Source organism: Rhea pennata, chromosome 2 (assembly GCF_028389875.1).
Source record: "Rhea pennata isolate bPtePen1 chromosome 2, bPtePen1.pri, whole genome shotgun sequence".
In the NCBI taxonomy this organism is placed as follows: Eukaryota; Metazoa; Chordata; class Aves; order Rheiformes; family Rheidae; genus Rhea; species Rhea pennata.
In genome coordinates this window covers 19,463,121-19,487,902 of record NC_084664.1, presented here as the reverse complement: position 1 = coordinate 19,487,902, position 24,782 = coordinate 19,463,121, and the positions used below count along the sequence as shown (strand labels likewise).

General features: G+C 38.7%; 1 protein-coding gene across 3 annotated transcripts in view; it reads right to left on the bottom strand.

Moving 5' to 3' along the window:
- ARHGAP21 (Rho GTPase activating protein 21) overlaps positions 1 to 24,782 on the bottom strand; it is a 119,251-nt gene that overhangs the window by 70,081 nt on the left and 24,388 nt on the right. For 2 of the 3 annotated variants that reach the window (XM_062569013.1, XM_062569014.1), the window contains exon 2: positions 3,366 to 3,548. In XM_062569013.1, the coding sequence (XP_062424997.1) occupies positions 3,366 to 3,548 (183 nt within the window). Of the gene's footprint in view, positions 1 to 3,365; positions 3,549 to 23,028; positions 23,042 to 24,782 lie in introns of those variants that run through there. The other variant, XM_062569015.1, reaches the window with a different exon arrangement.

Genomic DNA, 24,782 nt, shown 5'->3' with positions numbered 1-24,782 from the left:
TTTTCTACCACCTCATGGATGTTAAAAGTAAGAGGAGAAAATATAGTTGTTCAGGTTAATTTACGAAAGTGATGAAAGTGATGACCAGGGCTCTGTCCAACTGAGCCTTACCATCTTAAAAGGTAACCGATTCTGTGAAAATGCAATTGCAATTATTCAGCAATTCCACGATTTTCTTTCTAGAAAAAGACAGAAACTAATAGGAATAAACCAGATGCTAACATATGAGAGAAGGAATAGATATAAGACAGGTGCTAAGCACTCTCCTGGTGGAAAACAGCTACCCTAGACATACGTCTTGGGCTCGCTACATTAAGAACGTGCTTCGAGTCTCTGTCTCCTTTTCCTTCCATCTCCCTCTCAGAAACTACCAAAAGTTAGGAGGAAGAAAGAGGTAGAGGGGGGAACCCCTGCCCCCTTTTTTTTGCAATTCACCTTTTAATTCTACAGGTAAAAAAGGTATTCTTGCTCATAGAGCTCTGGAGATACATTCAGGACAAAACTTATCCAATCACTTCTCAGTTAACAAGTTGAATCCTGCTCATACTGTTTATTTTCACTTACAAAAAAGCAAGCAGGGGTTACTGTCAGGAGATGCTGACAAGTGCGAGTAATTTGTTCAGCTGAGCTAATGCTTGCCTGCTCTCTTTCCTCTATTTCATTTTGGAATTCAACCAGAGATCACTCTTGGCTGACTCTGTAACCTGTGTTGAAGGACAAAACGATGTTGGGATCACCTGATACTGCTGATAGTTTCACCTCGGGTTAGCCTGAGTGTCAGGGGAAAAATCTTGGGCAACCAAGCGCCTGCTGAGTAGCTGAAATTAACTGAAACAATGTGATGACTTTCTCCTACAAACTTTTCTCTGCTTCAAAAGAAATCTTATAGTCATTGCAGACAAGCAAAAAAGAAGACTTGAGCTAAAGACTTCTACAGCAAGACATGAATCAATTAGCTCACTAGAATGAGCACAAAGATTTGATTCCCATCCACCCATCTACAGAACATATATGAAACTATTTCTCCATCTGACTGGAAAAGGAAAAGGGAACCTCAGAAGTGACACATATTACCGAATGCCTTCTTTACTTCAGCCTTCACTGCTAGGGGCAGCCCTCATGAATCCCATAGCCGGGACGTAAGGGAGAAAGTCTGGAGAAAGACAGGCTTTCCTTTGGCTGAGGAGGATAGGATTAGAGACCTTCTGGGCAGGCTAGACATCCACAAATCCAGGGGCCCAGATGGGATGCATCCACGGGTACTGAGAGAGCTGGCGGATGTTGTTGCCAGGCCGCTCTCCATCGTCTTTGAAAGGTCCTGGAGAACTGGAGAGGTGCCTGAGGACTGGAAGAAAGCCAGTGTCACTCCAGTCTTCAAGAAGGGCAAGAAGGAGGACCCAGGTAACTATAGGCCAGCCAGCCTCACCTCCATCCCTGGAAGGGTGATGGAACAGCTCATTCTGGGTGTCATCTCCAGACATATGGAGGGAAAGAAGATGATCAGGAGTAGCCAGCACAGATTCACCAAAGGAGAAATCCTGCTTAACCAATTTGATAGCCTTCTATGATGGAATGACTGGCTGGGGAGATGAGGGGAGAACAGTGGATGTTATGCATGTGACTTCAGCAAGGCTTCTGACACTGTCTCCCATAACATCCTCCTAGAGAAGCTCAGGAAGTGTGGAGTAGACGAGTGGACAGTGAGGTGGATTGAGAACTGGCTGAAAGGCAGAGCTCAGAGGGTTGTCATCAGTGGCGTGGAGTCCAGTTGGAGGCCTATGGCTAGTGATGTCCCCCAGGGCTCAGTACTGGGTCCCATCCTGTTCAACTTTTTCATCAACAACCTGGATGAGGGGACAGAGTGCCCCCTCAGCAAGTTTGCTGATGATACCAAGCTGGGAGGAGTGGCTGACACACCTGAGGGCTGTGCTGCCATTCAGAGAGACCTGGAAAGGCTGGAGAGCTGGGCAGAGAGGAAACTCATGAGGTTCAACAAGGGCAAGGGCAGAGTCCTGCACCTAGGGAAAGATAACCCCAGGCACCAGTACAAGCTGGGGGCTGACCTGCTGGAGAGCAGCTCTGCAGAGAAGGACCTGGGAGCGCTGGTGGATGACAAGTTGATCATGAGCCAGCAATGTGCCCTTGTGGCCAGGAAGGCCAATGGTCTCCTGGGCTGCACTGGGAAGAGTGTTGCCAGCAGGTGGAGGGAGGTGATCCTGCCCCTCTACTCAGCCCTGGGGAGGCCTCATCTCGAGTACTGTGTCCAGTTCTGGGCTCCCCAGTACAAGAGACATGGAGCTGCTGGAGAGAGTGCAGCATAGGGCTACAAAGATGATCAGAGGGCTGGAGCACCTGCCCTATAAGGAACGGCTGCGAGAGCTGGGCCTCTTCAGCCTGGGGAAGAGAAGACTGAGGGGGGATCTTACCAATGTGGGTAAGTATCTGAAGGGACGGTGTCAAGGGGACAGGGACAAACTCTTTTCAGTTGTCCCATGTGACAGGACAAGAGGCAATGGGCAGAAATTGAAGCACAGGAAGTTCCGCCTGACCGTGCGGGGGAATTTCTTCACTGTGAGAGTGACGGAGCACTGGCACAGGTTGCCCAGAGAGGTTGTGGAGTCTCCTCTGGAGATCTTCAAGGCCTGCCTGGATGCAACCCTGTCTAACATGCTCTAGGTGACCCTGCTTGAGCACGGGGGATGGACTAGATGATCTCCAGAGGTCCCTTCCCACCTTACTCATTCTATGGTTCTATATTATGAGATTTCATACACTTGATTGCTTTAAAGTGAGCAAGGGTTATTTGAACTCATGAGGGGGGAGCGGAAATCCTATCTCAATATTCAAATTTGCATCAGTATTAAACAGACTTGGTCTCAACACCAGTCACTTAAGCCACTTTCAAAAGGTTCAGTGGCATAAAAGAATACATACAATCTCTGAGCAAGACAGACCACTTGGCTACTTAACATTTTAAAATGCTTATTTTTAAATAAAAACAATAAATAAAAATAAATGTACAGATTAATGACACTGAGTACAAAATTCTACACTGGAAATATTTTCATGTTCTACAATAATCATTGCTCATACTCATGATAACAAATATTCTTAATTCAGGTGAATTTAAACTTAGTCAATTCAGCTTTCTTGGAATGGATGCATTTCCTTAGAGTGAAACAGATCTGGGTACTACTACAAAATAACGCAATAAATGAGCCTGCCCACCTGACATGCAAGGCTCCCTTTTACTGTGAAAGATATAAGCACAAAAACATTTGCTTGCAAGCAGACTGTTATTTTGTCCATAAAAAGTATAATAAATCACTATATATATGAAGTACTTCATTCTTCATTTCACTTACTTTAAAAGAAAACTGAACTGCAGATTCTGGAGGGTAAACTATGAAGTGTCTTAAAGTGAAGCCAAAACCCTGAGATGTCCTCCTTAACACAACAGTTTTTGGACCAGGCCAAGAGAAAGCTTCTTCTTCCTCTGATGGTGATGCAGCTTCACTCCGCTCTTTTCCATCTTTATTTTTTGAAGCCTAAAATAAAAGAGAAAGAGACTAGACAGAAATTGTAATTTGGATTTTTTTTTTAATGCTCTAAAGTAAAAAATATAATTTCTTCTCTCTCCCCCACCAAAGACTATGAAATAATTTTACTATTACCAATATTTTATCAATCAATGAGTATTATAATGCAGCAGTCCCTACAATGACCTCTGGTCATATCACATATAGAATTATTCTTAAATTTTAAATGCAGTTACATAGTAAAGAATCTAACATACAATAGTTAAAAGCTGAAATGAACCACAGAAAAACAAGTACAATTCATAAGTTTTCCTTATTTCCTAAATTTACGTAGATATAAAAATAAGGAAGCTTTCTTCTGTCTTTTGGGATTCCATTTCTAAGCACACAGATTTCACAAATATATAAAAGGTACACTACCTACTCCTCTTCTCCTGACTTAAAATTCAGGTATGGTTCTGTGAACTATTACCTTCTCACTTAAAATAATTGAAGAGAATTGAAGAACATATGCATAACCATTTGGTTAAGCTTCTTCAACCTACACAGTTTTCCTCTAGTCATCTCTTCTTCATCTATATTTTTTCATTCCTAGAGAGCTGCTACTTCTGAACATTCAGTATGCCAACTCTAAATACATGAATAGAAAAGTCTATTTTCCTTTCATGTTTATACTAAAATCCCATCTCCCATGCAGAAATAAGAACAATTATATTTAGGCTACTCTTAAAGGTAATTTTATATAGGTATGGCTCATACTGTTACGAAAATATTTGTCTTCTAAGCCTTAAACGCAATCTTTAATTTCAATTTTCAAAGCGAATGCCTTGTCACATATAACATTTCAAGTCAAAGGCAGAAGCTATACAAAGAAAGGATGCAAAACCCTATGACCCTCCTCTAAGTATTCAAGTTCAATGATGCACGAAACAAATTTAGATTAGTCTATAGTCTATTCAACAACTACTCAAGGAGAATTAATAGATATCCTTCTGTAGCTCTACTACTGTGGCTCAGCAACTGACTAACACATCAGAATTTGCTGCTTGTTTTCTTCCTGGCATACTCCAGAATAATCCCCTTTGCTTTAGTCTTATAGCTGGGGTCTCAAAAAGCGATGCTTATCGGCAAGGTGGGCCCCAGCCAACTCCAGTCAGTATCTACAGAGAAGAGGGAAAGCATCTCAGCTTCTGCCACAGCAACAGCAACACCTATTCCTGCAAAGCGAGGCTGGCAGCTGCTCGCTCAGCTCGTTATTCCCCAGAGCAGCATTCTGCATCTTAGTGCATAAACCACAAAGCACTCCTACAAGGAGATGCTGTGGACATGGCTGAGAGACCCATGGGTTCTGTCCCTTGCCACAAGGGGGACAAAGACATCTTGGCCAGTGTTCACGGACCAGCCTCCCTGCCTCCAGCACCCCTGCTCTCCAGCAAGGAAGACCATGCTCAGAGAAGGGTCATGCTGCTACAACCAAGCTGAATGGCAGAGCATCTTGCAATTAAATGATGAATGAAGGAAAACAGTGAGAACTGTGGCACTCTAATGATGACTGGCTTTAAAGCTGAAGCAATGCAAAGATTAAGTTAAAAGTTTATGTAACCTTTACGTAAACCTTTAACCTATGAAGTTAGTCACCAAGGTGTTTGCCACCAGGCTGCTGTTCAACCTTGGACATGACAGGACCTTTTCTATTCTGCAGGAATAAATGTATCATCTCACTCTTTCAATCTCACAACGTAAGCAGAAAATCAATCCATTACAAACAATCTTTCTGATCCTATTAAATCGGCAATAGCTCTTTAAAAAAAGAAAAAAAGGGGGGAAAAAGTGCATACACCCTAGCCTCATATAAACATGACAATGATTTCCTCCATTCAGTGACAAGGGGGAATCCAACCCTTTAGCATTCACCTGCAACCTTTTGTGTTTTTTTCCTTCTGATACATTTTTAACGTAAGTAACACTTGATACAGAAGCTTTAAGTAAGACAAGAATACAAGACAAGAATATTCATCATTTTAGGTAGCAGATGAAATCAAAACATTTAGTAAGCAAATATCTATCATTATAGACAGGAAGACAGCACGCTCAAAATATAGCGCTCATAAATAAAAGTCTGTAACATATTCACATCTTTATTCAGACAAAAACTCCCCAATTGGTCTAAAGACAAGTTTACCATGTATAACAACTGACCAAAATTTAAATATAGACACCTTGTAGAGTGAGCTCAAAATACAGACTTTCTAAACTTTACCAGGCCTGAGGATTGCGAGTTGCAGCAAGACTGAAGCAAGAAAAGAACCTCCAATTTCCTTGTAATTTCATGTAAACTTTTAGCACTCATGAAAGGTGCTGAACTAACAGTTATTTATAAAAACAGTACTCCACAGTCAAATCATTATTTCCTGAGAGGGAATGCCAGAAGTGAAAGGTTATCGCCATTCTGTCCTTGGACCCCCTGCAAAGTCTGCCAACAATACAACAGAAAAGGCCAATATTAATAATAAATACAAGACATGTTTAGTAACAGTAACTTTCAGCCACTAATACGAACAAGAAAGAAGAATACAAATTATAAAGAAAACAGAGTCAACATCTGTTGATTCACCCTGTGGAATGTCCAACCATAGTACATCTACCAGAAATATCTCTTTTCAGAAGAGGCTTTAAAAATGAAAAGTTTTCAAAAACGCAGACAAAATAAGGATGCAAGACAGCAAGCAATGAACAGATGATGTTGATTAACATAGCCAAGAATGTCTTACTGAAGGCACAGTCCCTACATGGTTTTACTTGTGAGCCAAACAAAAGCGATAGTCATAAAGCTATGAACACAAAATCTCATTTGCTAGAGGTGATCTGTCTTTAGAGAAGAGTCATTTGCATTTCAAGAGAATGAAAATTTCATTCTATATAATGGATGCTTTATTTTGAGTCTACATGAACTCTAACAAATTGAGGATTATTTTGTGATATTCCTTACTAAAGTTTTGAATTTTTGATTCAATAAAACACTAAATATCTCTGTAGATTCAACACTCAAAATGCATACAATCAAGTTCTAGGACTAAAGAATCCCAGGGCAGTAAAAAAAAGGGGTTCAAGCAACATTCTCCTCAGGACTCACGAGGTTTCTTCACAAACATCATTTCCTGTTACATGCAATTACAGTGACAGAAAATAGATGCTTAAATGCACGGTAAAATGTGTACTTTGCTTTGACTGTTGTATTTAATCCACTTTTTTTGAGCAATGAAAGCATCCATGAATAAATAGATGGCACCTTAAAAGATCCACATGAATCACTGGGAGCTTACCACATTGTCCAACAAAATTAAGTAAAACCTGCAAAAGTATTGAGGCCTGTAAATGATAACATTTTAAATTAAGAGTATAAATCTCAAAAAAGAAATCAATAATTGCGCATTATATCAGTCTTGGAAAAAAAAGAAAAAAAACAGAAAAAAATCCACATCCAATTTCCATTTTCTCTAAACTATCTGTCATCCTTAAGCTTTCCAGCAATTTAAGGACAGACCTATACAGTGTATGCTAAAAACAGTCAGTTAAATCTTTAAGTGACAGTCGTAATCAATTGCAATAAAATTAAGTATTATTCTGTTGACTATTTCAGCAGAGAAATAACTACTCTCGAGAGTCCAAAGTTCTAAATAGATGCACAATAGTCAATACAATGATATATTGCACTACTGATCCTTGAATTATCACGCAAACCACTGAAGTTGCTGTGAATCACCTGAATTGCTGTCATCTCTTTCAGTTTTCATCCGTATTTAATCTTTGCATTCCATGTACAAATTTAAAATGATTTCTAAAGTCATGGTTTCCAGATTTGCTCTACACTGTGTTAAGTTTCCTTTACCATATAAAACATATCACAAATAAATTAAGAAAAGTGTCATTGTAAGTAAGTGCTGCCCATAGTACATTTTCCAGAGCCTAAAACTGTATTTAAAACAAATGAACAGGACAGACCAGTGCACTTACCTATCAATACCTTAATAAGCACAAGCTGTTTCAATGCTCTAAGCAGCACCTATTTCAAAAACATTCAGCGTGTTCAACTTTTAGCTAGTCTACCAAGAAATGAGATACCTGAAATAGCAGTTCTGCTAGATGGATATATGCCCAACAGAAAATGGGTTGATGTAACAACATTTTACTGATTCAACAGCCATCAAATAATATTTTTTTAGTCACTACTGACATAAGCCAGAGCCAAAAAAGGATTTTACACATAGTGATTAATCCCTAAGATCACCCTGAGACTCCAACAGAACATTCCAAATGCTGTAATAAATACTGGACTTGCCTAAAACCAATGATATCTCTTGTATCAGATCATTTATTTTTTCTGGTTTTTGTAACGAAGTATCTATTACTTAGCTAACTGCCCTATTAAACGTGTAATTTCAAAGAAAGAACACTTCTCCATTAAAAAGAGTTTGACCTTTTTTATGTGGCAGAAATCAAAAAAAGATTCTTTAAAAGGGAAACAGAGAAATAAAAATGTCCTTTCTGCCTAAGGCTGCAGAAAAAAAGAAAAAACTTGCCTATGCTGGCAGAAAATCTAGTTATCTACAGAGCAATGGCAAGTTTCACTAAAAACAAGGCTTGCTTCTTTAAATAATCAGATTCTCCCATTGATGATTTGCAAATGAAATTGTAACAAGACACTGACCCTTTTAGATTCAACCACTCAGAGAATCTGAAATCACTTTGCTAGAAGCTAAAAAGTAGTCAAATGAAGTAATAAAAAATTTCTCACTCAAAAATGAATTCTACTTTGTGGTACACTGATCTGATCAGAAATGACCGGGAGGTCGGGAGCATCATGCCTGGAGGACAACCTGTGCCCCAACCATATCTCTTCCTCTGTGGTCACAGATCTGGACTCCCGCATACCAGTGACTCTAACAGTTCAATCTATTGGAGAACACAGGTTTCCTCTGTCCTGGGTGATATGATGAATCACAATAAAAATGTACTAAATGATAAAAACAGAAAAATAAACTAACATTCCCACCTTAAATGCTCTTGTATGATCTTAAAATTTGTAGTGCTTCATCTAAGAAACATCTGAGAAAGACTGTTTTAGCACGGAGAAAGAAAAGGTTATATGCCCTTTTCTTTGGAAAACATTGTCGCCACCCTCATTTGCTGTATAGTTACATCCAGCATCCAAACATAAATTCATAAAATGTTTTGTCTCAGTACTACCTCAAAAATGGGATCACGTACACAAGGAAAAGAATGAGTCTTTTTCTTTCAGTTTTCCGCAAGCTCATAAATCGAAGAGCCCAAGGGAGACTGGTTACATTCATAAAGACCACATATCCAAAGAAAACTTTCAGGCAAGAATCTTCCTCCTCTCATGACTTTTTATACATACATTCACAATATGGGTCTCTTCAAGCAGTTCTCCATTAAATCCACCACTAATCCAGAGAAATGTCTCATTCTATCTAGCTAAGGAAAGACAGCGCTTCTAGGAAAGTGCTGATCATGCAAGCTGAGCGCTCTCGTTGCTCTTCATGCAAAGGCACAAGTGCTGAAATGAGCACTGCAAATGAAGAGTCTGACTAAGCCAAGACTCAATACACCAAAATTTGATCATGCACTGAAACAGTCTCAGCCCACAGTGAGATATTTCTAATGTCTTTAAACCTGACTGGAATGAAAAAGGAGAATCTTACAGAGATGTAAATTATTTCCAATTGAAAAAAAGTAATTGCTGACACAAAGTTGATACTTTTGGTAAATTCATCCTACCTTGCTGGTAGCTGAGAGGTTTCAGAGCAAGGGTAAGGAAATAAAGAGCCTTCGCTCTATCAACCAGGGTCTCTGGAAGAAGATGGCAGCTCTACGTGTCTCCCTCACAGGAGGGCACGTTCTTAGTGTTTTGATAGATTGCTTTGATGTTTTCTTGTCCTGAAGATCACCCCAAGCGGCCACAACAGGAGACTAGTTTTGGAGGAACTGTCGTGAGTGCTTTCAGCTATCTGGAAGTCCTGGCAGCAAACCAGCCACTTTCTTTCAGGAGACTGAATCCCACACAGACGAAATACATGCCTGAGACATTCTTTTAATCCAGTCAGGGAGACAGGTCTCTCTCTGCAGCAGAGGTCAGTGAGCATATTAGCACAAACTTTAAAACATATCTCAGAATTGAATAACCCAATTCAATGAAATATAGAAACAATATTCTCAAACCGGGTCCAGGCTAGGAGAAAGAATCAAGAAAATAATGTACAAGGACTCCAAAAGTACAAAGTAAGTGGGAAATGTGCAGCTGCTCAGAAACAAGGTTTCTGTGCCAACGCAGCAGATGGCTGGGAGGCACTGAGAGAAGGACCCGTGCATTGCTACCCTGCCCGATGCAGGTTACAGAGCTGGCTTGGCAGTGGAAGGACAGAGGGAAGAGCACTTGGGTGTACTTTTACAGCTACTGCTGTAGTACACACAGTCATTCAAAGGGGAAATAGTATTTTCAAGGTAAAGCATTTCAGTCCTCAAAAGGGTCAAGGCACAGAGCAGAAAACAACAATAAAAAGCTTCCATGCAGTCAGCTTATTGCACAGCTTAAACTTTCCTTACTGTGTTCCACTGTTAATGAAAAGCTGCTTTGTAAAGCAAAGCAGTTGACACTCGTGTCTGTCCCGTCACTGTCCAAGGCCTCAAAAGGAGAGCTGAAGACTACCTACGGCAACCTTTACTTTCCTCCCTCACTTTAAAATGCTTGCCCATATACACTGATTTTTTTTTTCTCCTGAGCTCAAATACAGGAAACCAAAAAGGGTTAGAGAAAGCTTGTACTTGAAAAACTCCATCTTTTTGATTTGAAATCAAATCCTTCACAGCAATATAATTAACTACTTTTATATTAGCAGACCACTCAAGGATTTAACGACATCTTAAATATATAAATACACAGACATATACGTCTGTGTGTGCAAATAATATATTTGTAGCTTCTTATTCACACGCACAAAATCCAACTGCTTTAACTAGAATTGCTTCGAAAGCTAGTTAAGTGCATCTCTGTTTAGATCATGCCTTATACTTTTCCACAGACTAACAGCATATGTTAAGCAACAGCATCAAGCAGCATAATAAAAACGTGGGGACTTCATAGGACAGAGATGTAAACTGTTTTCACAGTGTGTACTTCTTTATACATTGCAATTAGTATTTACAATAATAAACACACATAGTATTAAATTTTGTCAGAAAAACATTAAAAATAAAAAAGAAATTGAGAGCTTCCTTGTTTTCTTATAGCCTCATTAGCAAAAGCCTCCACTCTTAACAGCTACATCCTCCTTAAACTGCAAAGAAAGGAAACATCTGCAGGGTTGGTAACATAACAGCAAAATGTCATGTGATTTTAATTTAGCTAAATTGAAGCTTTTCCTTTTTTGCTTATTCTGTCGTTGGTTGTTACGAATAGGAAATGCTTTGTCCTTACCTCAGGGTCTAACCTGGGAATGTCAGAGACAGGCGGCTCGGAGAGCACGCTTCTAACCCTCACCACTGAAGCACTGTTGAGATCACTCCATGCATGGCAGAAGAACCTTCTTAGGAGTTTGACAGAAGTGATACAGAACAGTTTGCCTGGAGTTACAGTCTGTCAAGAGCTGCCTTACTGTTTCTTTCAGCCTACAGGAAATTTTTGATAGATCCAAGAGTACAAGCTTTCCCATGACCTACTCTGCTTCTTACAATGGGGAGAAAACAGTAAGAAACTCTGCCCACATCTCAAGTAAGAGTGCTATTGCAAAGACAAGGAGTTAGAACAAAAGTTTTTACTCCGTTTTTTAGAATAACCTGGACTTTAGACACACGACATTTCAGAAAGCTTTCAGTATACTTTCACAGACTCTGTTATAGCATACTTATTTACATATATTGAAACAGCTTTGCAGAAGCTGCTGGGAAAAAACAACTAAATCACTGCACAGTATACAACTGATCTGCACAGACCCCGTATCAACAATCAGATGCAACACAGCTTTAAATAAAGTCACCTGTAAACTAGCTATGCATTTCCTTTCAATCATACTGTTTCTTATCACCATAGCCAGAAGTCATGTCTTGGTTCAAAAATTTATCAGCTCTAATGAAGGGATGACACAGTTTTAAGTTACACACCAAACCAGATGCATTGCCAAAATCAGCACCTTTTTCCACTGCCCGCCCTGTCCCTAAGAGGACACCACTGCACTCACACGAGGCTAACCCACGATGCAGCTGCAATGCTGAGCAAGGGCTTTCCTTCTCAGTCTCACCAGTGGGACAGAAATAGATGAAAAGAGAAAGCAGATATAAAGTGTCTTTTCAATGTAAACAGATTACCTGCTTACTTCTGCTTTACAAATAAGAAATTAAAATCATTTAGAGACTACCTGCACCACTTCATCTGCATAAATGCAACATCCTACCTGTGGATAACTCAAGCCATTTGGACTTCAGAGCATTGAATTCCTGTAATATTGCAGCTGTAGTTAAACAACATCATTTATTTTCAAATACAAGAAAGGAAGCCTTTGGAAGATAAGGGAGTGGCCCCTCAAAGTCTAGCTCCAGACTGCCACTCTAAACATGATTATTACAAATGAGCTATTACTCCAGATTATCTTGTTTGTGAAATAATTATCTAGTCACATGGGAATAGTTTTAAGAACAACAGACTTCAGAGAACAGCTATCAATATCAAGCCTAAATTGTTTAGAAAAGAGATTTAATACAGAAGACATGCTTTCAGAATGGCTTGAAACACTACAAAACTTGCATACATAAGACAACTGTTTCAAGATCCTTTACATGCCCACATACACAGCTTCCCTCTCCATCAAAAAAGCCTCTAAATCCATAGTTCAAGCTACTCACTGTTGAAGTTTGCAAATACCCAGACTATTAAAAAAAATCCCTGCAAGACAAAAACATACCACTTAAAACACATATAACCAGGATTATATTTAAGTTATTTAAATTGAATGTACTGTATAATGTGTAAGTTAACACATTGCAAGTTTTAAAAACCTTGTATGTGGAAGTGATAAGGCTTGTTTTGTATCCAAAAAAAAGAAAGAAAGAAAAGCATACAAACATGTGCAAAGTCACATATCCAAAACAGCCATGTTAAAATATTTCAGAACCCTAAAATTGTAATCTACTGTGCATACATGATGGGGGGAGAAAAGTAGCTTTTTCAGTGAAGTCATTTAATAAGATACACTGTACAGGAAAATGCTTACGAAAAGGAGCATGAGGTCATCAGCTTGAAAAAAAATTTAACTCTTTATGTCAATAGAGACAAGATATCACTAGGAGGATAAAGAGGAAAAGGTTATTCACAGGATTCCAAGTCCATCTCTAAATCCAGAAGCTTTTTTCGATATTGACTTATGAAGTGATCATAATGAAGCTGCATATCTCACAGCGTGCACCGAACGTGTCAGTAAGAACAGTTAATTAAGATTACTTAATTTATATTTCTATTGCTGTATGGAGGAAAAAAAAGTTCAATTCCAATACAAACCTATTTGCTTATTTAAGAACTATTTGTATTTGTTTGCCTGTTACTGTTTCTTGAATTGCTCGCTGTTGCCAAATTATTTCCCTGTACTTCTGAACATCAAAAAATGTTTCTTCAGAGTGAATTCCCACAATGAATACAACCAGCAGCTATTTCCTGCAATGATTTTACATCTTTTACTCAGTAATAAAAACATCACACCCTGCACAGTTGTAAGATAAAATATTTAATCTTATCCCCTTCCCCCCGAAGTGCGAGACAAACACAAAAAATCTAAGTACAATAAAATTACACAGAATATCATATTTCAAAACCATTATCAGCTGCAAGTATCTCAAAAGGAATGCAACCACCTTTGTTATTTTATCCTCCAAGTAACATGTTTGGAAGATTGAAAAGCTTTTTTGACATTAACTGAGATTCTCCAAATGAATGGAAATACCTGCAGTGCAGCAGTCTCTGCAGTGCTTCTGCGTTGTAAAGCAGAAAGGCAATGTAATAGCTGAGCTTGCACTGCAACATCGCATTCCCATACACTGCTTCACACAAAAATAAAACCTGCAATAATGGGGGGGGGAGCTACTAGGCTGCTATAAAGCCACAACATACTAACTTACTGTCACATACATCTACATAGTTTTTGATCAGCAAGTTCCTCCCAATCCATCAACTTCAATGGTCAGGACTACTCTGTAGGAAGAAAATGTTTGGTCAACTTTATGTAACCTTAAATTTTTCAAATTTCTTCTGCAAAATACCCTTCTTTGGCTGAGAAATTGAAGACTGAAGTATTCAGATAGCTAGAAGAACTTTATTGTTATCTTCAGAAGTTAGGATGCTGCAATAGTATGTCTGTAGCAATCAGATATTTGTCAGTTAAGAACTTGGAACTGATGAGAATAGCAAATAAGAAGATCCGCTCTCTATCAAACTAATAAAAGCCTTATAGCAGAATGATGAGCCACGCTCTTTGCTGGTATGAGACCCACATTCAGCTAATTTTAAGAAAGATCAGAAGATAAGTCATGAAGTAGTCCAATAAGTAAAGACAGAAAGATGAAAAATTCCAAATATCTTGTTTCATTTTGGTACACTTCAACTAGTGCGCAATGAGAAGGCTTCTGCCTAAATATTCAGAGATCATAACTACAATCAATGTGTAATCTGATTCCAGAGGTAATTGCCTGTATTACTAAATTATTATTATTATTATTATATTATGTATTATCTATAACCTTACATATAATATACTATTATTATGTAATTACTATTTTTATATATTATTTATATTTATTATTTATAATATATGACCTATTATTAAATAAGAAATGATATTTTCCCTTTGGATATATATTTCTGGTCACTATTTAGAAGATTTCCCATAAGGCAAATCTTAACTTGGCTCTCAGATCACAACCAGTAATTTACCCCCTGACATTTTACTGGGAGGTTGGGATGGACAGAAATCATAAAGAAGAGCTGCAAAACTGCAAACTCAAGGCTACCATAACCCAAACTGGAGTTTGCTTTGAGGGGACACTTGAAAACTAGCTGTTAGTCTTCAAAGGACCAGCTCACACACTTGCTTTCTCACCAGCAGCATCCTAGGACATTGCTAGGGGAGAATCTGGAAAGAGCAACACTGCTACTCAAAGCAGCACGAGTCTCCCTCCAGGGAGGACAGCAGCCACTTTTTATACAGCATTTTAATGCAGTAGAGATCCACTATAATGTCCCATAAACAAAGTTACAGATTCATTTCAGAGAAAAACAGCAACTCATCAAAATCTATAGTTTACCAGGGTTTTACTTTCAGAAAAACAGGTACACAGTAACTGCATATTCTACTTACCTAATAAAATGAACAACACCAAACAGTTCAGCTGTATTTCTGCTTTAAGCACATAAGTAATTGGAAATATACCCATCTAAGGCCTAGTTTCTCTTTCCCTCTTGGTAACAGCTTTTGGGTTATGTGAACTCTGCCTATTTCTTACAGTTCACTTCAGTCTACTGCTAGATTGAATAACAGTCCCACCCCCACCCTGTTTGTGTCAAACTCATTTTAAAACTTCATTGGAATGTCCAAATAACACGAGCCAAGTCTTTTCTTATTTCTTCTTCATTTCTTCTAAAGGATGGCAAGCAATTTGTCAGACTTTATTTTCATTTTATGTCAAATCCTATACAGGTGGATTCTTACAAATATGCGTAAGCAAATTAGATCAAACTCAATGAGACAGTTAATCATCTGTGAAAATTAAGACTCGAAGAGAAAGCCTTGAGTTTTCTCTGATTTTTCCAGTTCAATAGATCAGATTTCTTTAACCTATAGTGGTAAAGACAGTGATTGAAAAACCAGACAATATACATCAGCTTCTGTATCACTTCAAAAACACAAAGAAAAAAAAATCTATCAGCATAAAGCTATGCAGTTTCCTGATTAAAAAGTGTTTTAGTACAGACATGACACACAGGTTGGTTTGTATATTGAATGGCATATTGTTTCAAAGGACTTACATACATGGTGGCAATTATTTTTGAATTGTTTGTGTCTACTTGCTGTATTGAAATTACAATTTCTTAAGAATACTTACTTATCTTCCCCTTACACTGTAAAAGAATAAGAAGAATTTTCTTCAGTGACTGGCTGAATGTTATGGGAGATATACAAGTAAAACCAAGAGCATCCTTACAGTAGTATTACCAGAGCACAGAACTATTTTAACTCCTTAAGTAAATGGATTCAGTTTAAAAACATTTCCTTTCAAAATTCAGGATCTTTTTTTCCAACTCTGTAATAAATAAATAAAATCAGTGCCCATATTTAAAACTGAATAACATCCTGTGGAAGGTTACTTTTTAAACATACTGGATAAAATAATTAACATCTAATCTTTTCCTACACTATTTTTTCACGTATTCCTGAAGATTGGGTATTTTCAAAACAGCCAAGGGTTTTGAGTCCCATTAAAGAAGGGAAACAAATCACCCTTATGTTTATTTACAACACAGTTTATACTGGCATATCTCCACCTTCCTGTATAAAACATATATTGACTTGTTCAATCTATGAAGTAAAAAATCCTCAAAGCTGACGACTCCTTAAGAACAATCTAAAGTACTTAAAGTGTTAAAACCCAAACAATTACATAGACAAAACATTCCTAATATGCAGCTGCTTAACTCTAGAAAAGCCGTTCATAAATGGCAATATTTCTAATACTACATTATCAGTAGGATTGGGGGTGGGGAGATGTTTGGAGCTTTGTTTGAACTAAATTATAATAATAATCCAAATAAAACACGTAAGGATAAGAAAAGAACAAACCTGCCCATTCCAAGCACAGTACAGGTTACATATCAGACTCCAGTTGTGATTGATCAAGCAGTCCAAAATCCTGAGCTGGGCCATGCCTTGCGCTAGCGCAGCCGGCTGCCGGGCTCTGACTCAGCTTTTGCGCCTGTGCTGCCCGCGGGGACGGAGCGATGCAGCGAGGAGGGTCAGGAACAAGGACCTTCCTTCCTCTTCACTTCTCCCTTCCCACCCCACAACGGGACAACGCAACGCGATAAGCTGGCAGAGCTGCACAGCGTCGTTCCAAGCAGCGCTCCTGAAACGTCCGAGCTACGCAGTCTCGGCGGGGAAAAAAGAGCGGGGGGGGGTGGAATCGGAGCATCGTAAGAAGTCTCACTAAAGCAAATACAGAAAGGATCTCGCAAACTATGCTTGTTCTTTTTTCATTTCTGCTGCTGAAGAAACCAATCTGAGTATCATCAATAATTTAATATCGTAATTCACATCACATGAATTTTAAACTTCAGGCACAACATACAGTGATGGTAGCTTCTGTGTTTTCATGAGATACAAAAGCTTACGTCACCTATTGTAAACATAGCAGAACACCAGCAACTTTTCAAAGACAAAAGATTTTTAGTTTTCATAAAATCACAGTTTCACCTGCTTGATGTGGGTGGACTCCCCTTTGGAGTATCAGGGTACTGACAGTATTTCACAGAAATGCTGTCTCCTCTGCTGTGCCAGGGAATGGCAATGGCCATATTGACACAGAGATGGAAGACACAACACCAGTGGGATCCTGAGAAGCTGCAAATACACTGACAAGTAATACACTGACATGTTTCCTTCTTCCTTTCTTTGTTTTGGTTTATTTTATTTTTTTTTTTTTTTTTTGCAATTAGTGAACAACCACTCTATTTCAGCTACACACTTTCTGTCTTGATCATCTGTCTACCTTGCATTCTTCCTCCACTTTTCCTTTAAGCTTTAGGTTCAGAAATACAGGAAATAAGTTTCCACAGAAACAGACATGTTTTATTTAATGGTTACATTACCTGCAGAAATACTATACAATAATTTGAGGTTTAAACCCCACAATTGACTAACAAACTCTTCAGAAACAAACAGACTTGGCTTCATCTATAAGCTCTAGTTCAAAGTAATTTAAAACTAGGAAGTATTTGCTGAAAAGATGTTTGAGACCCAAGAAAAGCACTTCTCTAATAACGCAAGGATGGACTCAAGGCTCTGAGCTGCCGATGCCCAGCAGAGAGCAGAGACCAGCCTGCAGCGAACAGGCCTCGCGGGTCTGTGCTGCCCCAGCTCCTGCGTCCCTGCGGGAGGAGAATGACAATGGAGGAGAAGGCCCCAAGGGAGGAGATGTGCGCCAGGAGACCGGAGACGCTCTCTTCCCGTCAGCATCACACGCACTGCCACAGTGAAGAGTGCCGGAGACACACAAATGACTTTGCTATCCTGAGAAAGGATAAAGCAAAGGCACTAGGAACAGGTGGCCAAGGACTTCAGCGGCAAAACAAAACCTCTAGTATCAAAGCAGTTTGTGAAGAACACACTTACACTTCACAGGCAAGAAAAGGTCTGGCGGAACAGCAGCTTGTAGCTTTGAACCTGTTATACAAAGAAGGCCTCACTTGTTTTAACCAAAAAGAAGGCGGGGGGGAACCCTATGCTCTAATTTCTCATCCCAAGAGCCCCAGCATTTAATGTCAAAGTCCAAATCAATCTCTTCCTTTCCCACCTTCCCTTCCACCAGTGAAAGGAGTTCCAAAATTACCACAACATGCAACAAATCTTTTCTGTTTCATTTTAGGATGTATAAGGTATAGCTTCTATATTATCCTTACAATATCCAATTACAAGGGCAGGGGAAAAATTCTACGATCAATGTAATATAGCATAAAACACTACGAGTTACTTTAATTTTTATCTGACCTCAGAAAAGGCCCTTAAAGAGGAGAATGGAAGAACTCAAGATCTTAAAACAATAAAAACTACTTATATAAGTTAAATTGCCTGCATTTAAGCAGCCTATGCTGACAAGAGGCTAAAGTCGTGTCCTGCTTAGCAACTATTACTAGGTGGAACAGATACACTTCCTCACAACAGACATCATAACTATCCAAGCTTGAGAAAACTTGGAGAGAGAGGATGTTTGGGAAGGTCTTGCTAAGCGCAGGATTATTGCGGAGAGACGCCAGAAGCGAACGAGGCAGTGAAGCGTTCAGGAAGGAATGTCGAAACGAGGAAGGAACTGGGACCTCAAACCAGCAGCAAACTGGGGCGCTGGCAGGAGCTACGCAGCAGCCTACACACATGGCTCGAACATAGCCTGCTGTGAACTGTGCACTGTGGAAAAATGCTATCATCAACTAAATAAGGTAGAGGGAAGAAGGGAATGGTGATACGAAAAATTAAGAGAAGTTTCCTGTTTTGTATTAAAAACAATATCAACCATTTTTTTATGCAGTATTTTAGCACAATTCTACAATGATGACTTCCACTGTCAATTTCTATTTTAAGATCCATAAACTATTAATCAGTATTTAGCCCCTCTGGAGTACTGAAGCTTCTATTACATATTCAACATCAAAAGTCTTCTGTTGTACAGCATAATGTGGAAAAAACTTAAGAATCAAACCTCAAAATAAAATTTGCTTAACTCTTTCAGCAGTCATTACAGTCACCTGTTACTTCTTCGCATTCATTTTTACATGTTTAAATGACATTCTAAAATAGATTCTTTTTTTCTTTAACAACCAGTGCTTAGATACCATCACAATTCATAAAACAGTGTCTAATTACTTTGCATAAAATCATAAATATCAATATACAGCAGCAGGAAGACATTGTCAGATAAAGTCAGTATTGGCCTTACTTTGCTGCCACCAAAACCAACGTTAAAATGCCTATACGCTCCAACAAGCTTAGAATGAGGTGAGGACCAAGACTTTCGCTAACCCAAGTCTTTGATGAAGTCCCTTAGATCAAAGCAGGAGCTCAAAACCTGTTATAACAGCGGCATCTTCAAAAGTGAGTTACATGTTTTGCTTCAAATCAACTTCCTTAAAGTTTTCTTAAAATCAGTCTGTGTACTTGTAAATTTGATCTGCTACTACTGAAAACCCTCCTGACAATCTTTAACTAGCCTAACAATCGTTCATTTTATTTACAAAGGACAACCTCATTCCTGGTATGAAGTTAAACTGAATTCCACTAGCTTAGCATTCCCCAATTCTTACTTCCTTTATTTTCAAATAACTGTAATATGTTCTTGGAAGACATTCTGCCTTTTTTCTAAGTATAGTTCCTATGGCACACCAACTGCATAAGAATTTATGGAAAAGCAGTCACACACCAGTGCTGCTGTTCCCTTTCTGCCTTCAATGCTCCATCTTCTACTGCCTTCTTGAAAAATGTTTAATGCAAGAACAAAATAATCTTTCTTATAAGCATGTTAAGTTTTTAAAAGGTTCATAGGCTTCTGCCAAAATTAGAAAAAGGGCTTCCACACTGAGAATTAAATTAGAGTAAAAAATGGCCCACAGCACTTAAGGACACATTCACACTGCTGCAGAACGACAGATGACACATATTAACATTAGTGAGCTCCAAAGGTCACAACAACCAACTGCCCAAAGGGTTGCTCATACACTGAGCTTTGACTAGAAAAAAGGATAATGACATACAGGGTTTAACCAGGGTTTTAAAGTCCTACCACTGGTCAGTTTTCTCCCCCATAAAATATATGAACAAAACACTTCAAATACTAAGCATACAATAAACTTGAAGCTTGATTATGCAGTTTAAGAAAACTTAAGAAACCCACCAACACCCCACAAACACTCAACAACCATCTGCCACAAAGTCTAATATTCTGTCCCAGAGTTCAGAAATTGCAGGATAAAGGTCTCAGTATTTTGAGGTAAGAAAATCAAAGTTATTTAGTGCAAATTCTATTTCCTGAAGTTTAATAACTAAATGAGTTGATCACATCGGCTAAGAAACAAAATCAGAACCTCCTATATCCATTATTTCTCAGAAACAATCAGTCTTGTGTCATGGATGAGTGAGGAGTGATGCACTTCACTCTTAAGAGAGAAGCAGCAATGTGTTTTATTGAGGTGAGAGTGTGATTTAACAAAGTTCAATCATAAATATGACAGTAATTTAACAAGGATCAACGTCAAGGCTCACTCGGTTATTTACCGTGTGAAGGACAGAGTCAGATGAAAGTGTTAAGGAGACCCTCCTGTTGAGTCACAAGGTTCAAAATGGACCTCCTTGCTTTCCAAACTCCTTCTCAGAGGAGTCTGGATGCGGCTGGGTCCAATCTTCACTCCAGACTTGGTCAACAGCTTATGTCTAATGGATTATGTGCACAATCAATCAGGGAGGTAACTTAGTCACATTTCCAAAGTTTTAGCATGCTATCAGTCACTTATCGAGGATCTGTCGTGGGTAAGTAATCTTTTGACCTCAAGGAGTAACTTTGAGAGGTGTCACTGCTCAAGAGGAGGTTCTGCAGTGCAGCCTGCTGCTATGCAGGAGAGCTCAATGAGCTCTGAGCTGCCCGCTATTTATGGGGCAAGATGATTGACTTATAGTCACATCTGCATACTAGATGGATTTTAGTTGGCACATGCTCAATTAGCCCCTGCCTATGGGCAGAGGGGGCTAGAGGGAGAGAGAGATAGCACATTGAGGGGACACGGGGGAGCACATCATCACATCTTGTATCCAAACTTTGGGAGATCAAAAAAGGAACAGTGGAGAAGAGGCAAGATTTTCCTAAAAACATGCCCCTCAGTTATCCAGGCTTCTATCTAAAAACTGCTGTGAGCCTTCTGAAACAGTAAAGTACTGCTCTTGCCAGCAGAAAGAAAGGGTTTCTACTTCCAAAGGACCCCAGAGCCCCTTTGTACACAAGCTAATGTACGACCTGCACACAGGGATCATCTAAATCAGCAGTATTCAGTGAAATGGAGAAGTGTCAGAGAAGTGTCCGCAGACAGAAGCTAGTAACAAAATTGAAGGGAAAGGGAGGAAGGTAACTTCTCTTGTTAGAATTACTCTTAAACTGCAGAATTTATCACTACTATTAAAGAACATATTAGCTCTTGCCTGCAACTTGTCAAAATACAGCCCGAGAAACTAGAGAAACTTGTCAAACAATAAAACCTCATTAGTAACAACTAACCACTTCAAAACAATATGTGCACTGTCTTATAACTCCATATTTTTATATTTGAGGGGAAAAAGACATCTCAGGTGCTGAAACTAGCCTGATCCTGCTTGTTATGGCTTACAGGTCCAAAACATAGAGTTCAGAACTTCCAGTACCAAATTTCTTATAGAAAAAATTCCTTTATTACTAAAGGAAACCTTTACTTTTTTGCTATACTAGCGGCACAAATCTAGTCAAACTACCATTAGAGAATATAGCTGTGTGTGAAGGCGCAATGAATCCTTATAAATGCTAGTAAATAAAAATGATTCTGTAATGTTTTAAAAGCAAGGCATGGAAAATGTACTTTAGTAAATGATGATAAAATTGAGAAAACAAATGAACTGAGGAAGTCACATTACAAACATGGTTATTACTTCTTCTATCCAGTTAAGTGATCAGCAGTCTCAGAGAATCAGCCACAGTAATTTCAGTGGCACTGCCACACAATACAACACCGGCTTTGTTGCACTCTGCACAGAGTGACTAATATTTTCTTCCTTGTAGCAACATTTTAATGTCTTCAGAAAGGGGAGGAGGGGGGAAAAAAAAGCATGCACCCACACAAGCAACAAATACGAACAGAATATCTTCATTGGTTCCTCCCTTCTTTCACATCAAATACAATGTTTTTAAATCTGGAAAGCAACTATTTTCACCAGAAAGTCACAAGGTCCTTGCAAGGACAGAATTTTGTTTATCCCTGTTGTTTCAAAGGCGGAAGAGATAGAAGTCATCAACAGTCCCTCTCAATCCCCTTTGCTACCACTAACCACTGTGGTACACAGTGACCACCTAAAAAGAATTACAAAAGCAAATAAAATGTATTTCAGAGGTTACCAGCAAGTGCTAGACTGGTAATGACAAGAGTGAAGCCCCAGAGGAAATCTGGTTTGTTTTAATAAATGAAACTGAGAAGTGTGCAAGAACAAAAAGGAAAAAGCAAGTCTGAGAAAACACAGAACCTTTCCACTATTCCGCTCACAAGATCGACAATAAGAAAAGTTCCTACAAATTAAATCAAGAGCAGGAAGAGGCTAAAATACGATTTCCATTCTGAATTCTTTCCTTCCTATCACTGAAATAAAAAAAAGCTATGAACATTAAACAAGGGAGAAAAAAAACAGCAAATACCAAAACCATCTCTCTATATTAAAAGATAAAAAAAAAATCTGGAGTGTTTCCTTCCCCCATATCAATTTCTTTTTAAGAAGCAATACAGTCAAGATATCTATAAACTCAACTGGTATCCTTAGGGGAAAGATATGCAATTCCAGAAAATGGCTGGTCTACCACCATTTCAGGCTGTTTTTAAATCCTTTCATACTAGTCTACTGCAGCAGTCCAAGTACTGCAAAAGCAAGTAAGCAGGACTTACCACTCTTCCATCAGAAACTAAAAGAAAAAAAAAAAAGAGAGAGAGAGAGATTAGCGTAACTGCAGTTTTAGTTTTTGCATGAATGCACTTTTATGTTTTATCAACATATAAGCTGATTAGACGAACAATGTATGTTCTGTGATTAGTTCTGTAACTTCCCTCTCCTGCACCCCAAAATTCACAAATTCTAAATCATAGAACAGTATTGTCCTTAACAACACTTGGAAGGTATTTCTAATGCATAGTGTCGTGCTCATTAGCTCCCTAACACTCCAGAAATCACCTTGCACCCATTCTCAGGTGACTTTGCTGCTTCCAAGGAGAATCTGGGATAGCAATAATGATCTCTAGAGGATTAGTTTGAGTCAGCGCAGAGAGAACACACCTCTTCCCAAGAGTTGCCAGTTCAGGAGGTAAACTGAAGTGCTGCCCACTTTCTTAAATTTTAACCTCCAACAGTCATTTTCAGTGGACTATTTTGGTGTTTCCTTACTCTAGTAAGTTTCTGTTTAGATATAATGCAAGATTCATTTTCTCTTTGCCTTTAAATTTAGTTAATCTACTCAGTTATAGATGTCTTCATATGTTTCAGAGAACAAACAGACATCCAAGAGAATGCTCTGTGATACCACCAAGCATTTTTTTTAACATCTATGATGTTAAGCAGATCAAACTCACAGAAACTCAGAAGTTCTCAAGCTATGGTCACTTTTACCTAGACTGCAACCTATAACAAGAGAAGATCAGCTGCTTTACATCACTCAGTTCCTGGATAAAGAAATACAGTATGCTCCTTGGGGAAATTCCTGTTTGTTTAATCTGTGCCCAACCAACTGCATCAGCTTTGTTTCACTGTTCATCTATTCTGACTATCCTTCATTTTACATGTCAAGCAAGGAAAAAAGAAAACCAACAAAACTTAAAATAATAAAGCAAATGTATTTGTTAACCAGTTTTTAAATTACACTAGTATTTTTCACCTGTTTTACATAATCTCCACACAAAGAAGAAATGCAACATGACTTAATTTCAGCTTTCTTTCCATGTTTATTTTTTATTCAAAACACTATGAAAAACACACTATACTGTAAACAGTGCTAATGATGCCGCCATTATCAGGTTAACATAAGTGAGCAGGGAGGCTTAAGATTCCTACCCCCCCTTTCCTGAACAACAGAAAAAGCATCAAAACCAAATCCCATCAATTTTTTTTGCCTTCGGTACCAACAGCACAAGTATTTTCTTTCAAAGAGGGTCTTCTATTTACACACAAACAAGTCCATTCTTACTGATACCCTCTTCTAGTACTCTATCTACCAGACAACACCTCCTAGAACAACACGAGGACATTGGACGCAGAGCTGAAATGCTCAACTTCTTCACAAAAAAGACAGTATTGGCAACCCTATCTGGACATGTATTGGTCCACAACTGCTTTGAGACTGACAACTGGGGTAATTCTAATTGATATTTCCTTTCATCTTAGTATTCTCCACTCTGCTGCAGTGCCACATGATGAGTTCTTCTATTTTCTGATTCCAGCCCAAAGCCAGAACTAAATAAATCACCCGCTTGCCCAAGAGTGACCTTCAGAATCCTACAACTTCAATATTGGGAGGAGGAAGGAGAGGAGGGGGAAAGGAGTGTAGGAATACACTCTGCCAACCTGATCTGAACAAAGATGTTTTCCTGCTGTTCTCTAAATTTAGACTGTAAGAAGAAAATCAAAATTAAAAAATTACCACTGTTGCTAC